The sequence below is a fragment of the Prosopis cineraria genome, unplaced genomic scaffold (genome assembly GCF_029017545.1).
Source record: "Prosopis cineraria cultivar Desert tree isolate PC_DT_omini unplaced genomic scaffold, ASM2901754v1 PC3, whole genome shotgun sequence".
Lineage (NCBI taxonomy): Eukaryota > Viridiplantae > Streptophyta > Magnoliopsida > Fabales > Fabaceae > Prosopis > Prosopis cineraria.
The window spans coordinates 15498820-15521232 of record NW_026555334.1 but is presented as its reverse complement, the minus strand read 5'-3'; the positions used below and the strand labels follow the sequence as shown (position 1 = coordinate 15521232).

Sequence of the window (22413 nt, the reverse complement as noted above, 5' to 3'; positions counted from 1 at the left end):
TGATTGAAAAGATGTGATTTTTTTTTTTTAAAAATAAGGACTTTAACTAATTTTTTAAAAAAATATAATTAATTAATAATAATTTATATTGTGATTTACAGAATGTGTTTGTGTGTGAGAGAGTGAGTGAGTGTGTGTTTTTCCCCCCTTAATTTCAGGAGGGAATTGTCCTTTTACAGAACATGAGGTAACCATGTAATAGTTAATTTGAATATCTCTCTCTGTTTTTATTGGTGGAGATAGACTTATTTTCCTTTAATTGGAAAGAAGAAGAATAAGGGAAGCTCAAATTGGCAAGGAGAAAAGAAGGCTAAAGCTGCCATTGGCTATATTACAAACATAAGTACTCTTACAATATTCCCCCATTCGTTCCTACCTTGAAAAAGGAAAGATTAAAATCTCAAATCGTAATCTAAATCTCGCAGTGCCTAGTCTTTCAGAAACATGTGCATGTTCCGATGCATCATAGGAAATATTAATAATATATATGTCTGTCTCATCACTACTCTCCATCTCTTAAAAACACAATTAATATTAATATATTCTTCCTCAAAAATAGAAATTAAATTTAATCCATACATAGCAATCAATGATCAACCAGTGTCCAATGTATATATTTGAAGAAAAATCTCTAGAGCCTGTAAAATCACTCTTTAAGTTATCATTCTAAAATTAGCTATAGTATCCTTCTATACATTGTTACCTAGCTACTATCATAGTACGTATCATTAACATACGGACATAGAGCTTGCCAACGGATTCTTAAGAAGCTACCAGACACAAGTTGACTTGGTTCGGGCCTAATTGGGCTTACCATGTTCAATTCTCAGGGCCCATTGTTTATGACTTCAAGTCATTAAAGGAGCTCGTTCTCAATTAGCCGAACTGGCGGAAAACACCTCAACAATCATTCAAGCATATATATTATGTTATATTTTAATTGTTTTCTATTTTAACTTGCACAAAAATGTAGAAGAAAGATTGTCTAACAATCTTCGCACGCTACTCGAGAGAGAGGCTAATTAACTATTCTTTTAACCTTATGTATAAGACAAAGAAAGTATTTGTTTAGATATTATTTATAAGATACCTCAATTATTATTATATTTATTTTTATCATTTTACTCCTATTAAATGTTGAGAATGTTATTAAATGTTAAAGTATTTTATGTTAAAGTATGTATATTTAATAAAGGTAAAGTTAAAAATTTATTGAATTTTAAGATAAAATTAATAAAATTTAAATATTTTTTAATTTCGGTAAAAATGTAAATAGCATAAGTAAATACTAGCATAGGTAAATAAGGGATGACATTTCACCATCATTGTCCCTCAATCCCAGCCTTCAATCTATACAAACGCCGAGAGACAGAAAAAAAAGACTGGTCGAATCTAATTGTTGGTTGTTCCTTATTGTTACTTCTTTGGCAACAACAAAATCACTGGATATATAACAACATTGTTCAAATTATCGCCATAATTAATCTCGCTGGGCATGGACAATCTAGCTATACATGCCCGTTAAAAGAATGGGTATTGGATCAGATTGAAGTCACTTCCATGCCCCGTGGCAAGAGACAACCTTCTGTATCCTGTTTCATCACAACATGTTCTGACCCAACCATATCGTAGGATACGAGGTCGCCTTACAAATACCAGACTTCCCCTCTCGATTATTCGAATTAATTAAAAATAAAAGCTCTTGGATAACCATCCATTGTACCTTGCCCAGCTTAATTGTCACTTTTGCTTTTAAACTTTTAGGATGTGTGAGTGTCTTTAACTCAATATTAACTCATTTTTATCATTAAACATTAGAAATGCGTTGCATCATCACCACCTCGTTAACATGTCACAACATTTGTTCTTGGTGGAGTGAGTCTTATCCTTTTTCATATTTTTTTATAATAAAACATTGGATTAGAGTTACTTTTGCTCTTGAATTCAGAATACTCGCGGACTTTAAGGCAAAAATTTAAGATAATTATGGATTCTAAGAAAAAAAATTTGAGGACAAAAGTAACTCTTAACTCATTTTACTAGAAACAGATAATATGAAACACATTAATGATGGGTGACAAGGCAATATATTTCAAACATTTGAAGATAAAGATAACTCAAGATGGAGTTTAGGATACTCTTAAATCTTAAAGATAAAGTTTATGAATAAATATGGCCCTTAATCCTACTTTTCCCTAAGCTAAAAATGCTTTCATTTTTTAGCCAATTCAAATGCTTTCAATAAGACAAATTCAAACCCATACGATTCAAGCTTCGTTCACACACACGCACGCACGTACGCACGCACACACGTGCTTTATAATGTATGTAATTTATTTAAGAGTTAATATGCAATTTGAAACTTAAATTATAAGTTCATGAGCAATTTAAACTTTAAATTTTTATTTGGTACATTCTAAACATTAAACAATTAAAATTGGTGCAATTTTACCCTCACCACTAAATCAAAGCAAATATCCATTATCTTTATAAAAAAATAGAGTTAAATGTACATTTTTTCTCAAAAGAGTGTAAGAGAGAAAGGGAGAGTGAAATTTAATAAAAATAACACATTATACCTTATTTTTTAAAAATATAACAGACGTTTGTTTTAATTTAACGGTGGGGTGAAATTACATCAACTTTAATTGTTTAAGATTTAAAATATACCACATAAGAGTTTAAAGTTCAAATTGTTTATGAACTTATAGTTCAAGATTTAAATTTCACATTAACCCTTTGTTTTATAATGTTAGAAGAGTGATGTTATTTAATTTTAAAGAATGACTAAATATTAAAGCTTAGGTTAAAATTGTTGTCTTACTTATTAAAGTATATGACTGAGGATTATTAACATTAAAAATTATATATTTCATAAAAATTCTTGTCGCCTAAAAAAGGAATGGAACATTAATCAAAACCACAGGGAAAAAAAGAAGAAAAGAATAGAAAAGAAAAGCGGTGTGACACATTCAAGTTTTGAAAGTATTTGAAATCTGAAGGACGTGCAAGAAAAGTGCCGAGAAGAATTGTGAATGACGAATGTTGGAGTTTGGATTAGGATATAAGGACACTTTTTAAATAAGTATTTTAATTATAATTGTTAGATTTTATCAAAATTTAAAATTATCATAATATATTTTTCTTTAAAAATTTAAAACAATTATTATACCTAAAACAATCTTTACCTGTATTATTTCTTTGAAAATTTTAAAATTTAATATTTTTTAAGTATTATTACTTCCGATCCTATTTATAAGTTATTTCTATCAATCTCATCAATATCAATACAAATACAATAAAAGTATAAGAAATAAAAGTAAATGAAATTTCAAACACAACTCTTAAGTAAAAAAAAAAAGATAAATCTATCATATAATATTATTTTTTCTGTCTTTTTCTCTTATTTTTTAAGAGTAATTTGAGAATTTCTATTTAACACAAAATAATCTTATCAATAAATAATTTATAAAATAAATTAGATTATATTTTTAAAAAATGACTTATATATTGAATTGAAAAAATGCATGACAAAATTTTTTATAACTATTTAAATTGTTATGGAATGAATATGTATAGATCACATGATAATATGAGTGAACACGTACGATTAGTCTTCTTTTGTGGTCAGCAAATTACCTTTAATCATGGCGAATCTTCCTTAAATACAGAAACAACCTGTCCTTCCATTTCAATATAATATTAAGACTAATATCTTTACCTTTTTCTTTATTTATTCCAAATAGAATAACACTATCTATTTGTATATTGAATATTGTACATTTGTACTTGTACGTGCATGAGGGGCTTTTAAGTTTTAACTTACTGACAAAGATTTTGTCTAAAAAAAAAACAAACAAACTTACTAAGATTAGGATAAATTAGTTAAAACAATAAAATTATCTTAAATACGCATCACTTTTCCTGTTACTCATAGCAGACACTATATATCTTTAAATACTGAATATTGCGTTTAGACAAGGGGGTTTGAATTTAGAGGCTAAATCCACTATTTTATCTCTAAAAATTTATGAATTTTAAAATTCGTATTTCATTATTTCAAATGCATTATACATCTTATTTATTTAAAATTTATCAATCATTTTCTTCCTGCTTTCATTTCTCATCTCTTTCCTTTCATCATCTCTAAATTTGAAAATTTTTATATTACCAGACAAAAGAAGAACTAAATACATATATTTAAAATGTAAATTTTTAAAATTTAAATTCACATCCACCATTCCAACCCTATAAAATATTACATTGAAATGTGGCTAAGAGAATATTTATGAAATAACTCATTAAAAGTTACATTAAAATATGAAAAATGACTTATATTAAGGATTATAATTTTCCTCCGCATGATCTAATACACTAGACTGGAGAGTATGTGTTACAATGTTAGCCTTCCTACCCCACATGAACCTCACATGTAGACTTAGTAATTAATTTTATATATTTAATACTCCTATTTTAATTCAATTAAATCAAAACAAGTTAATTTTAATGTGTAAATAACATTAATAAATAAATTAGTATGGAATAATAATCTATAGAATACACATGTATTAATTTAATTAATTAAAAACAATTAATTTAAATATATAAAATTAAGTATATAAATTTTTTTCAATATTTATTTCAGACAACCAGTCAATTGATTTCTTAATCACATCACCTGAATGAGTTCAGAAATCATAATAATAATAATAATAATAATAAATAATTAGAAAACAAAGATCCTGATTTCTGTACTGAAAGATTATTTATTCTGATTAAAAAAACAGATTATTTATGATTGACCATTTGACTGTTGTGATATGCAACAACCTGAACTTCCCAGTCCCATTGTGCCGCTTCTTGGAAATCGCAGCATCGTGCGCGCCCTCATCGCAGAGAATGTCTTTGTATTCAACCATTTATTTAATCTGATTTACAGAATATTAGTTTAATAATCTTACCACTACAAAAAAATTATTTCTAACTTTTAAATTTGATTTCCTCGTCTTATAATTTATACAAAATTAATAATTCATTAATTTAAATGTTATTTATTTATTTGACATATTATTAACTCATCCAACTCAAGACGCAAAAGTCCTGGATAGAGTATAACATCAGGACAGATTCAAGCATATTTTTAATTAAATTTATTGTCAATACATAGACACTCTAGTTATTAATGAATAATTTCACATGATTATCATACTCAATTCATGAACATGATTATTAGTTCATGGGTCAACAGAATGTAATTTAATATAATAGTACGTGTGTGATTAGGTTATAAGAAGTGGGGATGTGATTCTATAAATATAAATATTAAAATAATTTTGGTAACAGAATAATTAGAACAACATATAATATGGTATTCAAAAGAGGATAGAAAACTAGCATCCAAGTCAATCTTTATTTTTTTTAATTGTTTGTAAATATCTTTTATCAGAGACAATTTGGTCCAAGCACCATTCAATTCCTGAATATTTGTTGGTCAAATTCAAATCTCATTGACTGACCAAAAAATTAATCATGGTCGGCCATATGGTTTTACAATGTCTTAATTAGCCTTCTAACTGCAGCCCGATAGGTAGGTAGATTTGTCATAGTTCATGGTCGATCATATGGTATTTGTCTGTGTAATTATCAATGGCTCTACTAATTACGGCCATTGAATTCGATAAATGTGATGCTTGAACCTGCTTTTTTTTTTTTAATGTTCTTTCAGAAACATCACTTTCTTCCAATTATCTGGACCATTTCCATTTTCCAAGTAGTTTATATATGTATACAGATATTTTTTTGACCAGCATATATGCATATAGATATGTACGTATGTAGTAATTTCCACTTCATATATTGTATTTATTAGGGAGAATTATAATCAAATTTTTTATAAAAAAATTAATTATTATAAAATTTATTGATAATTGAATTAATTACATTGACTTTGTAATTTAATTTAATTATCAATGACGTTTTGCTGTAATTAAATTTTTTATATAAGACAATATAATTCTTCCTATTTATTGTGGTGATTCAATTTACCATTTTGACCAAACCCTTGAGTTTGGGCATAAACTTTTCTGCCGCTCCCTCGAGAAGCCCAAACCGCTCCAGCCCTTGGGGCCTAAACCGTCATTTCAATATCAACGGGGCCCCACCACTTCGGGACACCAGAGTCATTCTTTCAAAGTATGAGGGTATTTTGGTGCTTTTGGAAGGTGTTGCTCTCAGCCTCTCACTGTACTAACTGCGATTTCCGTCCGAGAATGGCTTGCGGAGTTGGCAATCTCCCTTCTCCGTCTGCCGAACCATTTCTCTGAGCCCGTTTCTTACTCTCCGTCCTTCTCTTGGGCACTTATGTTGCTCCAATCTCCTTCCTCACCCATCCTCTCTTTTTCTCTCTCAAGTGTGAAAATTTTCCATCTTTCTCCATCATCGTTATTCATTTATTGCTAACTCACATTCATTTACTCATTTTAGTGAAGTTCCGTGCTTCAGCTTGTGTGTGTGTGTGTGAAAATATGCCGCTAGTGAGGGTGCAGGTTCGGAATGAGTACGGCCTGGGGCGGCCTGAGTTGTGCAAAGGGACCAACAGAGAAGATCCCAAGGCTGTGCTGGATGGTGTGGTTGTGGCTGGCCTTGTGGGGATCCTGAGGCAACTGGGTGATCTTGCTGAGTATGTTTTCTTTAATCTTCTCTATGAAATTCTCTTTTTGCTCATACAGGTGCACAGTGTCTGAAATTTGAACCCTTTTGGTATTTCATTGGTAAATGGGGTCATAAGTTTCTCCATTTCGAGACTTTATTGTGTTGTAGGCTACGGGTTTACGAGAAAGGTAGATTAGCTACCTGCAAAATATGGCGTATTTTATATTTAGCACTAAGAAGTCACTTAGTCGTTGAAGTTGATACTTGCGTTAAATTTCCGTTAATATAGTGAAAAATTGTCAGTTTTTTTAGCTGGTTCATTTGAGGGACTTAAGCTTGTTCGACGACTTACAAGTTCAAATACCCACAGTACATCAATACTCTGGCTGGTTTTGGATTAGTTCTATCTGTTTCTCGCCTCTAAACAATTTCGGGCTTTAAGTGGTGGCAATGGTCAGTCGGAAGAATAAAGGGGAAAAAGGTGCAATTATACTTTGATTTAGGGAGAGTAGCACTGTGCTGTCTATTGCCAATGAGAGGATTTAGATAGCACGACGAACTTGCACAGAAACAGCATCCAGAGACATGCAAACCACCTGTTGGATGAAAAACAGAAGTTCTGGTTATCCCTGTTATAAGAGGAACTGCCAATCAATTTTGGTTTCCATTTGTGTATATATCCTTTGTGACGCACAGAATTTCTGGCTGGTGTAGCCCATCAGATTGGACTGCAAAGGAAGTTAAAAATGCTTGATCCTGATTATAATGGAACTGAACATATGTGGAATCCAGTCTACTCTGTACTATCTATAAAGCAACTTGAAGGCAATTTTCATTATATAAATATTTGTCTGATAAATAATTAATTATTGAAAGTTTATAATTTAGTTAAGAATATTGAAGAGAATAATTGACTTTATTATGTCTTAGATATTTGCACTCTAGTTTCTCTCTCCTCATGTTGAGTCTTTTCCTCCGGCATCCTCTATCTTTTGTTCAGAATGTGCCTCAGTTTCCAGTATTTCTTTCATTATGGCAGATTTATACTTGCTCCTGGAATCTGTGCATGCAATTAACTTTATGTTGACAATCAAATCTCATGTAGTTCTAGCGTTCCTTTTGGGAATTTGTGTTGAAATCTAACTAGGAAGCTTCATTTACATTTAGCTTCGCGGCGGAGGTTTTTCATGGTCTGCAGGAGCAAGTACTTACCACAGCTTCTCGGAGCCATAAATTGATGCTTCGTGCTCAAAACATTGAAGCTTCTCTTCCTCCACTGGAAAAGGCCATCTTGGCACAAACAAGCCACATACACTTTGCTTACACAGCTGGTATACATCATATGAGTTATAACTGCATTTGCCTGATTTTGATTTGTCATAACTTCTCTTTTAGAAAATGGTCTCGAACTACTTTATTGTCGGGAATTTTATATATATTGCAGAAAATTGTTTTTCCTCTCCAGGTGATATTTTTATGTGTTAGGAATAATAAGAATTGAGTGGTTAGTTGTTTGTGGTTACTAGTTAGTTCGCTACTTAGCTGTTGCTTTTTAGGTACCATGTGTTACATTTTAGTCAATACTTGTTAGTAATTTTTGGTTTGTTGTTATGGAAGCCAAAAGGTATATAACAAATGTGCAAGAAGCCCAAACTTAAACTGTGAAAGTCTGGCCTCTGAATCATACTGCATCAGTAAGAGTACCATTTGAGCCTCTTCAAATTACTATTTGGCTAGTGCAGCACATGTTTGTGCATTCAAGTTGCAGTAGGATAACTTTACATTGTTTCTGTTGACAAACCAAGTATAGTTTTTCCATTCTAGCATATGGGCTTTTGTATTCTTCATTTTATTTGTTTTTGGCCAAGTATATTATTTGGAAATTCAGTGTGCCTTTGGATCAACATTTTAATATCTAGGTGATATGGGAGAACTTAATGAGAGCACTTACCCTTTCAGGTTGTGAATGGCACAGTCGCACAAAAACTGAACAAAATCATTTCATTTACAATGACTTGCCACCATTTATTATGCATTCATATGAAGAATGCCGGGATCCTCCATGCCTGCACTTGCTTGATAAGTATGTCACATTTTCTTTTGATTTCTCTCACCTCTCATTTTTGTTTTGAACATAGTTAGTATGGTTTGATACTACATCTTCAGTTAGTTTCCGTTTGCTAAATGGTGAGCAACTATGCTAATTTTTTCAGTTCTTTTATTCATTTTCCTGAAACTTGTTCTGTCCTGTTTTTCTCCCTTTTCTTTTCTTTTTCTTTTCTTTTTCTTTTTTTATTTGATGGTGGTGACTACTGTCAATGAAGTCAAGTAATCCAGCTAAAATTCAGTTCAATTTATAGCTGATGAACTAATTCCTCTGTATCATTCAGATTTGATCCTGGTGGCCCAGGATCTTGTCTAAGAAGATATTCAGATCCCACTTTCTTCAAGAGAGTATCAGAATCTTCTGATGAAGTACACGTTGAGAAAACTGAAAGATCTAGGAAAACTAGTAGAATCAAGGTACTTCACTGTTTGAAGCATTTCTGTTTTACTTCATTCAAACTAGATGCAGGCCCATGTAAAATTGTTGGAGCTAACGCAAGCCAAATATATGCAATCAAAATTCTATTCATGAGCCATGGTTTCCTATAGCATTATTAAATACATAGATGCTCTCCAATCAATATCTTGGTAATTATGAGAAATATGTTGGACAGAAGAGGTTGTCACGAAGAAATGGAGAAACTCTGCAGGGTGAACAAATGCATAGCAATAGCGGCAGGTACAACATCCTTTCATGGATTGCAAAGACATACATACATACATACATACATATTCATGTCATGTTACTAATTCTTAAAATCAATCACATGATGCAATTTGCTTTGCACGTACAGGCAAACTTCTTTTTCACAAACAGCTGATGTGGTGCTGGAATCAGATCTGGAGGATCATTCTTATTCTGTTGATTCAAGAGCTGATGTTGGACGGGGGAGAAGTATGTCAGAAAGAAATGGAGAGACTCTGCTAGGTGAACAGACGTATAGCAATGATGGCAGGTAAAACATCCTCTCGGCTGTCATGGATTTCAGAGATGTATATCTATGTCATGTTACTAATTCTTAATAATCAATCACATCATAATGTATGATTCACAGAATGCAGTTTGCTTCGCATGTCAATGGGCAAACTTCTTCCTCCCAAACAGCTCATGTGGTGCTGGGATCAGATCTGGAGGAACTTTTTTATTCTGTTGATTCAAGAGCTGACTCTGGCTACATTGAGTGTGTTTTTCAGCCAAGTAATTCGGTGCAACTTGGCGAGCAGGAATGTAAGGAATTACCCTCATCTGGGTTGACAAAGAAAACTGATGCTCTTCAGTTGGCATCTCCTACTATAGATTGTAAGTTTTCCCAAGGATCATTTGACAAGCAAATTGCCTCAACTTCTACTGGTCCTACTTGGGATAAAAAGGAAGAGATAGTGGATTCTGAAAGTCAACAGTGCGATAGGGATGAAATTCCAGAGGTCCTTGATGAAACGCAGGGCCTACATATGCTTGAAGATGAACCTGCCACCCCAGAAAATAGTGATAAAAGTGATTTCATATATGGAGAGGAAAGAAACCTAAAACCAGTTTCGAACAGGGTCCAAACAGATGAAACTGATAGCGAACCTGATAATTACTTGGATGCTCTTAACACTATTGAATTGGAATCTGAAAATGATCTTGATTGCAAAGAAAAACGAGAGGCAGAACAGTTCAAATCTCATGTCACTTCTGAAGTCATGGTAAATGCAGTGGGAGCTACATCTACTGTACTAGACCATGATTTTTACAATATTTTTTCTCATACTATATCTAATGCATCTTTATACAAAGAAACAGGTTGGGATTTCCCTGAAACCCTGCAAGAAATTTCTCCTCACATATCAGAGAGACATGTAACTGGTTTAAGAAATTCAGTTCAATCAGATGTTCCTGATAACATAGAAAGGACCAAGATTTTAGTTGCTTCTTATGACTCTGAGAGTCCCATCCGTGAACTGGTTCCTGACATATGTGGAAATTCTGTTTTGGACTGCTCTGTAGGCCCGAATACTTTGGATGATACTTGTTCTCTTGATGATACAGTGTCAGCATCCATCAAAACTGTTCCATCAAATGCACCTGTAGATATAGAAAGTAAAAGGAATTTAGTTGATTCTCACTGCTCTAAGAGCCCCACTCATGAACAGGAGCCTCACCAACCTGGAAGTTATGCTTTGGACTGCTCCATAGGTACCAATCCATTGGATGATGCTCATATTCTAGACAATGCAGTGTCAGTGTCCATTGAGCCTGTTCAATCAAACGTTATTGTTAGCAGAGAAAAGATTGAGAGTTTAGTTGATACCTTTGAGTATCCTATCAGTGAACAGGTGGCTCACGTCAGTGGAAATTCTATTTTTGATAATGCTCATAATGAACAGGAGCCTCACCAACCTGGAAATTATGCTTTGGACTGCTCCATAGGCACCAATCCCTTAGATGATGCTCATATTCTGGACAATGCAGTGTCAGTGTGCGTTGAGCCTGTTCAATCAAATGTTATTGTTAGCAGAGAAAGGACAGAGAGTTTAGGTGATACCTCTGAGTATCCTATCAGTGAACAGGTGGCTCACAACAGTGGAAATTCTATTTTTGACAATGCTCATAATGACTCACAGTCAGCATCCAGTGAGAATGTTTCACCAGATGTTTTTGTTAATTCAGAAACGACCAAGGATATAGCTGATTCTTGTGCCCTTCAGAGTCCCATCCATGAACAGGTGTCTCACGTATGTGGAAACTCTCTTTTAGAATGCTCTGTAGGCACCAATCCCTTGGGTGATTATCCCACACTTAATGATTCAGTATCAGCATCAATTGAAATTGATCCATCAGATGATCCCCTTAACTTCGAAAGGAGCAAGAATTTAGCTGACTCTCACAGTTCTGTGAGTAACATCCATAAACAGTTGCCTTACATTAGTGGAAATTCTGTTTTGAACTGCATGGGAGGCACCAATCCCTTGGGAGATGCTTGTACTCTTCATGATACAGTGTCAACATCCATTGAAACTGATCCATCATCTGGTTCTAAAAGTTCTGATTTACCAGGCAAGGAAGCACATGGTATTGACAGTAATGTCTCCGAAAGTAAGAAGACTCCTTCAGAGCCGACTAGGGATCCTTCATTTGGGTTATGGACTAACGGTGGATTATTGGGACTTGAGCCATCGAAACCCCCTGATTTTATTATGTCAAGTTCTTTAAATCAAGGGCTTATGACCTTGGCAAATGGTGCAGATGGTGTTTCAAATAATAATTCAATACTAAAGAGCAATGGATATAGAGAGGAACAAGATTTATCAAAGATTGCTGAACTAAATCAAAAGGAACCAAGTTCTAGATGCTTAGTATCACAGTGTGATGATCAAGCTTGCATCTCTGGAAAGACATCCAGCTGTCATTGGCAGAGCAGTAGACGTGTTCAAAATGATGAAGATTTTGATAAAAATGGGGTACCGGTACCTGGAACTGTTGTCCCAGTTGTGCACACAGGTTGTACTGAACCTATTAAGGGAAGTGGGCTCAATTCACCTCTTCTGTTTGGGCTTGGTCATAAATTACTTGCAAATAGCTTTTGTCGGAGAGTTTCATTTAATGAAAAATCTGGACCTGATAATTCTTTGAAAACTGGCTTATTGGAGCAGAGTGGGCAAAATAGCACTGTACAGCAGTCACTTCCAGGGACATCCTTCAAAGAGCAAGTTAGTTATGATTATCCTATCTGCTCACCACCTCCTTCTCCCCCACTTGAACATATGAAAATATCTTTCTGTCCTGTTGATGGGTTTGAGACCTTCAAACTAAAACTGAGATTTCCTGATGCGACTAACCATAGTGAGAGTACAAGGGATATGTTTCCCTCATTCCGATTGGTTCCAGAGCATTCCATTCTTCTGCATGATTCAGGCTCCAATTCAGATGATGACGATACTTTTTGCAGATCATCTCCTTTTGTGTCAGATGATTGCCTTAGTCCTCACTCTGACTATAATTCCGATCAGTGGGAGTCCTATGATTCTCCTGATATCAGTGGCGATGGGGTATATGATTTATCCCACAGAATATCGTTAATCGATTCGAAGTCAAGTTCGCAAGAAGTCAGAGGAGTGACCAATGTTGATATCAATTTGGACAGTGAACATACTATGCTTACTCAGGATAGTGCGGAACCTTCATTATCTGGGAATTTACTTGATTTTCCTAGCTTTGATACTATGAACCCTGTTCTTGGAAAAGAACGTAACGAGCATTCTCATTACGATAATCTCAAATTGCAAGGTTACACTGAGTCTATACCACCAGCACCGCCTCTTCCCTTAAGTCAGCGGCGGCTCTCAAATCAGCGGTCAGATATGATGAATGAAAAACAAAATTGCATGTCAAAAGACGCTAAACAAATTAATGATCCAACCGATCATGAGGATCATGAGTTTAATGACGATATTCCAAGTAAATTGAGGGAAAAGGTATTCATCTTGTATATTCTTCTATATAAAGCTTTATGTTTAAGTAACCATGGTGGATAAGGAATTTTGCATTATTCATCAATTCAGTCTGTCTGTAGCATGAATGAACATAAGATAGGAAATCAGAAAGGAAGATTTTCTTCATCAACAAAGAAGAAAAGCAGTCATTTTCTTAATTTTTGCTTGTTATTGTCGCAGTCCTTCAATCAAGAGCATACAGTTACCGGAAAGCCAAATGATACAAGTCCAACTATAGCAGACAAAGTTGCTGCAATTTTGGAGAAAGCAAATGCCATGCGTCAGGTTTTCATGAGCCATCTTCTCGTTTCTTCTGTCACTCTCCTTTTTCTCCGTTCCTAGTGACAGTAAATTATTTGCTTTAACATGTGACTGATAATTATAACTGGGAAACTCTTCAGGTTATTACAAGTGATGATGGTGAAGATGATAATAACTGGAGTGACATTTGATGTGTTTGATAGTCATATCAGTTTGTCTGCAAGAAAACAGTCATCTTTGCCTTCTAACCTGAAGTTGCATGAGGCCTTGCTGTACTGCATGTAAGTATGTGAATAAATCTGGTTTATCTGTAATTAGTTGTAGTGAAGCTGCTATTTTATTTTATGTAGTTTTACGCCCATTTGTATTGATTCCTTCATTAGTTGATTTTACTTTGAAGGTTTTGAGCTGGGTAATCATGTTAAGCTAATGTATTCTTAGATTACTGTTCAAGGCGACTATTTATACAGAATGCAAGAAAATATGATAATTGAGTCATAAATCCCATTTGACTTTCTTACTAAATAGGAGACAGTTTGGTTTTTTATTATTAGCTTTGGTTTTCTCCCTCAACAGTCTTGGATATATATATATATATATATAGATAGATATATTTTGGGTTCTTATTTTCAGACATTGTTCACGATGGTGCTATATGCAATTCAAACTGGAATTGACCAAATCCTTTCTTGACAAATAATTTTTAGCACCATTTTTTAGGTAATAAATAATTAATCTAACATGGTACTAAAGTATCAAGGGTTTGAGTATCACTAGAGGTTATTATGACTGCTTAAATACAAGATCTAGGGTAATGTCTTTGGTAGGGATACTCTCAATTAGAATTAACAATGCTCAAATCTAATTAGTCATGTATCAAAGAAAGTATTATCCTTTGCATATTTCTTGTAGAATTGTCTTTTTTTTTTTTTTCATATTGCTTCTCAATTTAATCTTATGTTTGGATTAATTTGGATTTGGATCTAGATTTGAATCTGAACAAAATCTAAAAATCTAAATCTATTTCAAATTATAATTGTGTGTGTAATTCCTGTGTAATTCCTAATTTTTTTTCATTCTAATCATTTAAAATTTTAATTACTTTAAACATTTTTTTTCATGTTTTTACTGTTAATACCTCTATAATTTTCATATATTTTTTCCTCATTTTTTGTTGACTAAAATGAAAATAAATTCATTGTTTTTAATTTTTAATGTTTGTTTTGAATTTCAATTCATTTCTTCTCTTCATTTAAAATTTTTAAAATTATTTAAACAAAGGATTTTAAATTTATAAATTTTAAATATAAAATTCAAATATAAATCAAGTAAAATTATTTTATTTAGCTCCTATGTATGATTAGTTAGGAAGATTCTTAGCTGCCAGTCGCCAAGGAGACTCAATGGAACATATCATATGTTCCACGAGTGTGTTGATATTTTTATTCTTTTTGATGTAAAAAAATTAATCTTCGGCCCAAAAAATTATTGTCAAAGAGAGAAATAGTTAATAAAAAGGGATGATATGTACACATTTAAAAAAGATAAAAAGGTCATTAATTAATTGAATTTGAATTATTCTTAAACTATTTAATTTGTAATTAATGATTTTTAGCATAGGCTTCTCGTCAATCGTTCTAATTTTTTATTTTAATCGGGGAAATATTATCTATTTCAATAAAACAATAATTAATATGAACCGTTTTGTACGTTTATTTGTTAATCGGCGCTGTTTTCTGCCTTGTTTTTTGGGCTAATCCAAGTAGCAAGATTGATGATGTGGAACTTGGAAGGCTTCAGAGAAAGAGTAGAAAGTGTACCACGCGTTGAAATCCATGGGCCGCAAAATTTTTATTATAACATCGGCATCATTTGATTATAAATTTTTTTTGAAATATAATTTTTGTTATTTAGGACCTGTTTTTTTAATTTTATAAAAAAATGTTTTGTAGTAAGGTTTTTAGAATTATTTTTTAAAACAAAACAAAGAAAAATTCACCTGATCATGTTAATTTAAAAATAATTTTAAAACTAAAAAAATAGGTTCCTAGTTATGGTTGTAAGCAATTAATAATGGTGGTTTGTGATAGAAATTAGTCAAACTAACTATATTTTTTAATTATCAAATATACTATATTTTTAAAGTAAGAAAAATAAAATAAAAATGAATTTAATACGTTTTTTAAGATAAAAAATGAGAACGGTCTTAAAAACAATTAAATCCAAAATATTGTCCAATTGAGTGTTTTAATTTTTATATTTTAAAAATATATAAAATAGTTTAAAAAACAAAAATCAAACAGGCCTTTAAAAACTATGCAATCAGAGGTCAATGTGAGGTAATTGCAACCCCTTATTTTGAAAAATATTACAACTATGCTATAGAAATTTTATAACTTTGCGCCCTTTAATCTTGATTCTTTGTCCCTTTTAGACTAAATAAAAAAATATTTGAGCTCAAAAACTTATTAAATATAAAATAGTTTAATGATTTATATAAAATATGAAGAGTATATTTTCATAAAAGATCATATCAACTTGGTTATTATAATTTTTAGGAAAAAATGATAATTAATTTATTTATGTTACTATAATTTTAGTCCTATAGTATAGTTATTATTTTTAAAAATATTAATTTTTTATTAAATTATCTAGCACCTCTTGACTTCAGGTCTTGGCTTTGCCACTAGTTGGGGTTGGATATGATGGAAAGAATTAATTCCTCACAACATCACAAATGAAGGTTTCAATTTTCATTAGGAGATGTGATTATATTTAATATCTGATAATGTTTTGAATATGATTCTTTCAATAAGAAGGTGTCTCTGAAAAAAAAAGAAAAAAAAACTAGGAAGAATTACAACTAGCCACCTGCCAAGGGAATTGATTATAAACAAGCACCAATTTAGGATGGATTGTTGTTTAAAATATAAAATATGACTTGTTTTTTTTTTAAATGAGAATTATTATTAGTCCTTGTTGGTAATTAATTTTTTTAAGAAGGGGCTGCTTATAATTCTCTCAAAAAATTATGCATCTCAGACTCAATCTACAGATGGTGTCGCCATCTATTTTATCAACCTAATTCAAATTCAAAACTATTATAAAAACTTCATCCATGAGAGAGCTAAGATGTGTAAACGCCCAAATTCTCACTGGTATTTTATATTACCTTTAAAATTTTTGTCACTCAAATATTTTTATAATTTATTTATGTTTGATTTGATGAATAGATGCATGTATGCACGTTCTCATATTCCTATCCTAGTATCTGTGTGCATCACATGTAAAAGCACCAAGGAAATTTCATTTAAATCAAATTAAAATTTATAATATTAAATTTATTACAGTTTTCTAGCTCGAGGACTTATTCTCGTATTTTATGAAAAAGTTAAAAAAAAACCACTATCAAGATCATGAAATTATAATTTCTATAAAATTTAATGACATATTCCTTAAATCATGTGGATAACTTTGATCCTAAGAATAATTACCAAAAGGAGAAAAAATAAAAGAAAAAAGAGACATCACGAGCTTACTTTGACAGCTTCCAAAGATAGGAAGAGGTCTATGAAAATGTGGGCTGATAGCAACTTATTTTTCTAAAGAAAAATTAATATCATGATAGTTCAACCATACTTATCACTATGAGTTTTTTAAATTAATTATTCATGTCATAATCTTTTTCCAGGATGGAACCTAAGATAGCTAAGCTTCCCACTTGCGTAGACCAGCTGGGAACAACTGCACATCAATTGAAACTAAAATAATAAATATATAAATAAATATTAGGAGAATTAATCTACGAATCCTTATAATTTTTCTGAATTTTTAATTAAATTTTTATAATTTATTTTATTTTAATCAAGCGTTTATAATTTAATTGATTAAATATGTCATCTTTGGTTATTAAAATATTTTAATTTTACCTTCTTTAAAAAATAAAATTATGGACTTTTATATGTTTACTAAAAATTATATAATTTTAGAATTAATTACATAATATATTTAAAATTAAATTTTTTATTATTCGGTAATATTTTTTAAATAATTTTATACACATAAAATTTTCATAAAAATTAATAAAAATATAAATATTGAATTGAATAAAAATTTTTAGCTAAAAGCATTAAATCAATTTTTCCGTAATTCTTAACAGCGTTTTTATTTAAAAAATCCAATTATTCATTAATAATTTAAAATTTAGGGACTAACCTATTTAATAGATTAAGAACTCAACTAAAAATAAATAAATTACAAATATCTGATTTAAAATTAAAGAAAATTACAAGAACTTGCGGAGTAATTTTTTAAATTATTAAAAAGAAAACAGAAAGTAAGAAGATAGAAAAGGTTAAAAAAGACTTTTCCTCCTTCATTTATTTATTCATTTATAATTATAACAAGTTGACGCGCTAAACACATCTCAGCAAGCAACATGCCGCTCCCCTTTATCAACTGGGCTTTAATTAAAATCCCTGACAATTTTTGGTGAGAAAATTATTATAAAAAAATTATTCTCTTATATAATAAAATGTTTTCATCTCTAAAAGTCTGCCTTAAAGCTAGACTGATGAGAATCAAATTCAATTTGATGAAAATGAGGTTAAAAAAAAAGAAAAAAAGAAATCTGCCGGCAAAATTTCTTGGTCTTCACACAACTTGGAAACTTGTAGATCTTTGATTAGCATATAAGAATTAAGAATTCAACACAATAGAAAGGCTGAAAGTGTACTTATTAATTATAAATAGAAGGCAGTGTCTAAAGGTATTTAATTAGCCAAAAAAGTCTTTGCTTTTAAAAATGAAAGGCATAGACTTTGGGAGCACAAGGAAGACAAAGTGCAAAGTTTAGAGATAAAAGAAAGCAAATTGAATTGAGGTTGCATTGTCCACATTAAGAAGTTGAGGAGCGAGTTGGAGATGATCTCACTTTTCAATTAAACAATTATTAATATATTAATCTAATGATAAAGATCACATAGATATATAAAAAGATTCGTTTTAATTTGGCAAAGAAATGGCAAATCAATCAGAAAATTGTTAAATCAAAAGCATTGCGTAGGAAAAGGGAACCAAACCCACACGACCTCACATATTAAATTTATTAATATTTGTTGCTGCGGGAAGCAAAAAGTTTAGCAACAAATCCATCTGAACCTGCAAAAGTTGGCTTTCGTGTCAAAAGTAAATACCAAATACCATTATCCCAACAAGCAACTTACTTTAAAATTCATCCCAAAAAGAAATTTAAAAAAGTACTTTGAAAATCTATATATATCCACTTAAATATGAACCACCATCTTTCTAAATGATTCCCGCGTGACCCTACTATCTAATTCTTTTACAAGGACTTGAACAAAATCTAAACTAATTTATATCCAGTCGTGTCAGAATTCATATGGATAGAAGTTCTATTTATTAATACTGTTACATTCTCATAGTTCAAACTTAAGATTTTTTTTTTAAAGTTGGTATGACTTTTTTACCAATTAAACTAATCACCGAGTGGTTTTTATGAGTTCATGTTTTGGTTAGAAATGTTTTTTTTTTTTATTTAAGTAGCAAACCATCTGGCGTCTGAAATCGCATTGGAGTCCAACTAATTTAAATTTGGACTGGGTCAAGTCCCAAATGTTAGATAGTTTTTTCTTTTTTGTTGTTGTTGTTTTTTTTTTTTTTTTTTGCATTTACACACATTCAAGCTCAAAATCTCATGCTTAAACAATTATATAGATCTTTCAACTAGGACCAACTCCTCTTTCACTGCTCATATAATTTATAAATAATATGATATATTTTGAATTTTATATTTTATGTTGATACAAAATCAAAGATAAAATTTAAACATGGGATACATGAGTGAAGAAAAAATGGATGCTGTTCATTGAATCCCTATAAATTGCCGGTGGGTTCATTTCCTCGTTGTTTGCCAAAAAAGTGCTCAGTGCCTACCAAAAGTTCTTGTTCTGATCAATAACTTGTGATTCTGAAAAAAAAAACAAAAAAAAGAAAAGAAAAGGAAGGAACTGTGTAATTAGGTTGGCATTTCAAAAATCATTGGCTTAAAGTGTAAAAGCAAGAAACTGACCAACAAAAAGACTCTCTGTGGGGTATTTCCGCATTTGTATCAAATTTATACCTCACTTGTTTTGACTTATACAGTTGTTCAAATATTGTGCCACCTCACCAGTTGCTAATGTTCTTGTAATTTTTTCTTTATTTTTTAAGTTAAATATATGCAGGTTTTAAGAGCCTAGAAATATATATATATATATATATATATAAAACTTCTACAAAATTCAATAGCATCTTAAGTTGCATAACTTTGAAAATAAAAATAAAATAATCCCTCTATTTAAAAATGTAAGATATTTGTTAAGAGCTTAGATGTTTAAAAATGTTAATTATTTTTAATGTTTTCAAGTGTAATTAATGTGTTTTTTAAAAATATTTTTAATAAATAAATCACTTTTTATTTATTTATAAGTGAAATACCTTATTAAATAAGGATAAATATAAAAAAATGAGGTTAATTTGAAGATAATTAACTATTTTATTGAGGTGATATTATATTAAAAAGGCCTTACATTAATTTTGAATGGAGGGAGTTTTGTGATCTACTTGATAATTTAGTTGCAATAACAAATAAGTTAATAGAAGTTTTATTTACTTTACTTAACAAAAGTAACCTCTTAAATTCTTTAAGCATCATTCCAGCATTCGATTTTAAGAAGTCTGTATGGGGAAAAAATCATTTGGGAGCTGATAATTCCTTAGATAGTGGTTAAATTTCTAGATGAATTAGTCTTATGGTTACTGATTGTAGGGTTGTTGTGGGAAAAAAAGTAACCTCTTAAATTTTAAATTTCAAAATGTGATAAATCTAAGCAATTTTTTTTGAAATAAAATTTAATTCAACATGACAGGTATGATCATGAGTCAAAAAGTGAATGCACTGCACGCATATGAATTTAATTTGGACGTGCACTGTAAAGATTGTTGTTCAACAGACGAACGGCTCTGCACAAGCCTAGCTTTTTTCCTAAATCTGTAAAGAAAAAGATAAGAGAAAAATATAAATATATATAAATAGATATCTATCTATCTATGACTAACTTTTGATGATGGAATTTCACTAAGAGTGCTTGGATCACCAAACCAAAATTGTTCTCTCTTAGCTAAAAATTTGAATTTGAGTCCTAAACATGCAGCAACATAAAGTGGTCAGGCGTGCTAACTTTTGTGGTACTTGTCAGTGCTGGTCAAGTCTTGATTCGGATTAGTTTGGATCTTATTAAGTTCTCATAACTCAAGTGAGGTAAGTTTATAATACTAGGTTTAGGTGCTCACTTAAAAAAACAAAAAAACAAAACAGATAGAGAATGATAGTGAGGGGTCTAGAGGGGAAGAAAGAAATAGTGAGAAGTCTGAATAACTGAAAATTCATAAATGAATGAAACAATCAATAAACCTTTAATTATGCATGGATACCTTTAGTCAGGCCTCGTTACCATTTTTTCCCCCCCGTGGCTCCTCACTGCATTCTGCCGAAAAAGCCACTAGTTTTGGGCTTTTGATTCACTTCGCAAGAGACCTACCTGGATCGGGACCCACCACGCACCCCACCCTGCATGATTCTGACGTAGACTTCTGATGTGGACAAAAAGCTCCCCACTTTGGAGCCTTTTCACTTTTTTGCCCCTTTTCCAATCCATCACTTTATACTCCACCTACACCTACGTTCTTTACTTTTTTTCTTCTTTCTTTCTTTCTTTCGCCTCTTTCATACTCACTTTCTTCCTCTCTCTCTCTCTCTCTCTCTCTCTCTCTCTCTCTCTCTCTTTTCTTTTTCGCTGAAAGGGTTTGTGATTGTACCAACTGTATGTTATGCGCTTTTCACCCCCTTTTTCTCTCCTCCTTCTTACGCATATATAAAAGAGACCTTCCATCGTCTCTTCCTTCATTATCAGCCTCAACCCTAAACCAGAGCCTTAATTATTCTTTAAGAGTAGTGATAAAGGACAGCTTTTTCTGTGTATGTAGAATAGAGAATGGCCGATGTGAAGAACGGCCAGGATAATCATCAGGGGATAAAGCTGTTTGGGGCTACGATCACGTTGCATCGGGGGAGACAGGTGGATCAGAAGGTGAAGGAGGAGGAGGAGGATCGAACGACGCCGGAGAAGAGGCCGGACAAGATCATACCTTGTCCGAGATGTAACAGCATGGACACCAAGTTTTGTTACTTCAACAATTACAACGTTAATCAGCCCAGGCATTTCTGTAAGGGCTGTCAGAGGTACTGGACTGCCGGCGGCGCCCTCCGGAACGTGCCCGTCGGAGCCGGCAGGAGGAAGGCAAAGCTTCCTTACCGTGAGGCTGCTGGCTTCTCGGAGGGGTATAGCTACGAGGCATCCGTCGACGGCGATCACCGACGGTTTGGTTTGGATGAGGGGTTGAAAATTGTGGAGGAGTGGCACGTTGCGATGGCTCAGAGTGGTTTCCGGCACCTTTTGCCGGCAAAACGGCAGAGGAACGACATAGCCGGTCAACCTTTTTAACCTCTCTCTCCCTCTCTTCTCTCTTTTTCTCTTACGTTTCTTTCTTTTTCTTGTATATGAGAATATTAAAAATTAAAAAAAAAAAAAAGCTCCATCCAACTTTCATGGGGCATATTATCTTACGAGTTACGAGACATTTTCATGTTGGAAAAATTTTTTAACTGAAATTCTCAGGCAGACAATCTTTGGATGCATGAGAAAAAGAGAGAATGCGATTTGAATAACTTAGTATAAAAACAATAGATATTATCAAACGAGGAAAATTATAATTCATTCATTTATATATATGTATGTATGTATGTATATATTATTTTTTTAAAAAAATTAATATTGTTAAGAAAATTATTATATGCTT

General features: G+C 31.9%; 2 protein-coding genes across 3 annotated transcripts; both read left to right on the top strand.

Moving 5' to 3' along the window:
- Positions 1–6271: 6271 nt before the first annotated feature.
- LOC129306194 (protein SCAR3-like) lies at positions 6272–14047 on the top strand. Of its 2 annotated transcripts, none has more exons than XM_054946647.1 (9): positions 6272–6679; positions 7819–7982; positions 8611–8734; positions 9042–9174; positions 9375–9436; positions 9552–9713; positions 9813–13215; positions 13414–13518; positions 13635–14047. In XM_054946647.1, the coding sequence occupies exons 1-9, from the start codon at positions 6525–6527 to the stop codon at positions 13683–13685; spliced, it is 4359 nt and encodes a 1452-aa protein (XP_054802622.1). In that variant the 5' UTR covers positions 6272–6524; the 3' UTR covers positions 13686–14047. The 2 variants fall into 2 exon arrangements, with proteins under 2 accessions (XP_054802622.1, XP_054802621.1); XM_054946646.1 differs by having other exon boundaries at positions 6273–6679; positions 9372–9436.
- Positions 14048–21283: 7236 nt separating this feature from the next.
- On the top strand, positions 21284–22180 carry LOC129307010 (dof zinc finger protein DOF1.5-like). Its single transcript, XM_054947853.1, has one exon. The coding sequence runs from the start codon at positions 21549–21551 to the stop codon at positions 22056–22058; it is 510 nt and encodes a 169-aa protein (XP_054803828.1). The 5' UTR covers positions 21284–21548; the 3' UTR covers positions 22059–22180.
- Positions 22181–22413: the final 233 nt, after the last annotated feature.

Coding starts and splice junctions, on each gene's coding strand:
- LOC129306194 (XM_054946646.1), top strand. CDS start 6,525: ATGCCGCTAGTGAGGGTGCAGGTTCGGAATGAGTACGGCCTGGGGCGG. Junction 7,983..8,610: donor ACACTTTGCTTACACAGCTG/GTATACATCATA, acceptor TTACCCTTTCAG/GTTGTGAATGGCACAGTCGC. Junction 13,216..13,413: donor CAAGTAAATTGAGGGAAAAG/GTATTCATCTTG, acceptor TTATTGTCGCAG/TCCTTCAATCAAGAGCATAC.
- LOC129307010 (XM_054947853.1), top strand. CDS start 21,549: ATGGCCGATGTGAAGAACGGCCAGGATAATCATCAGGGGATAAAGCTG.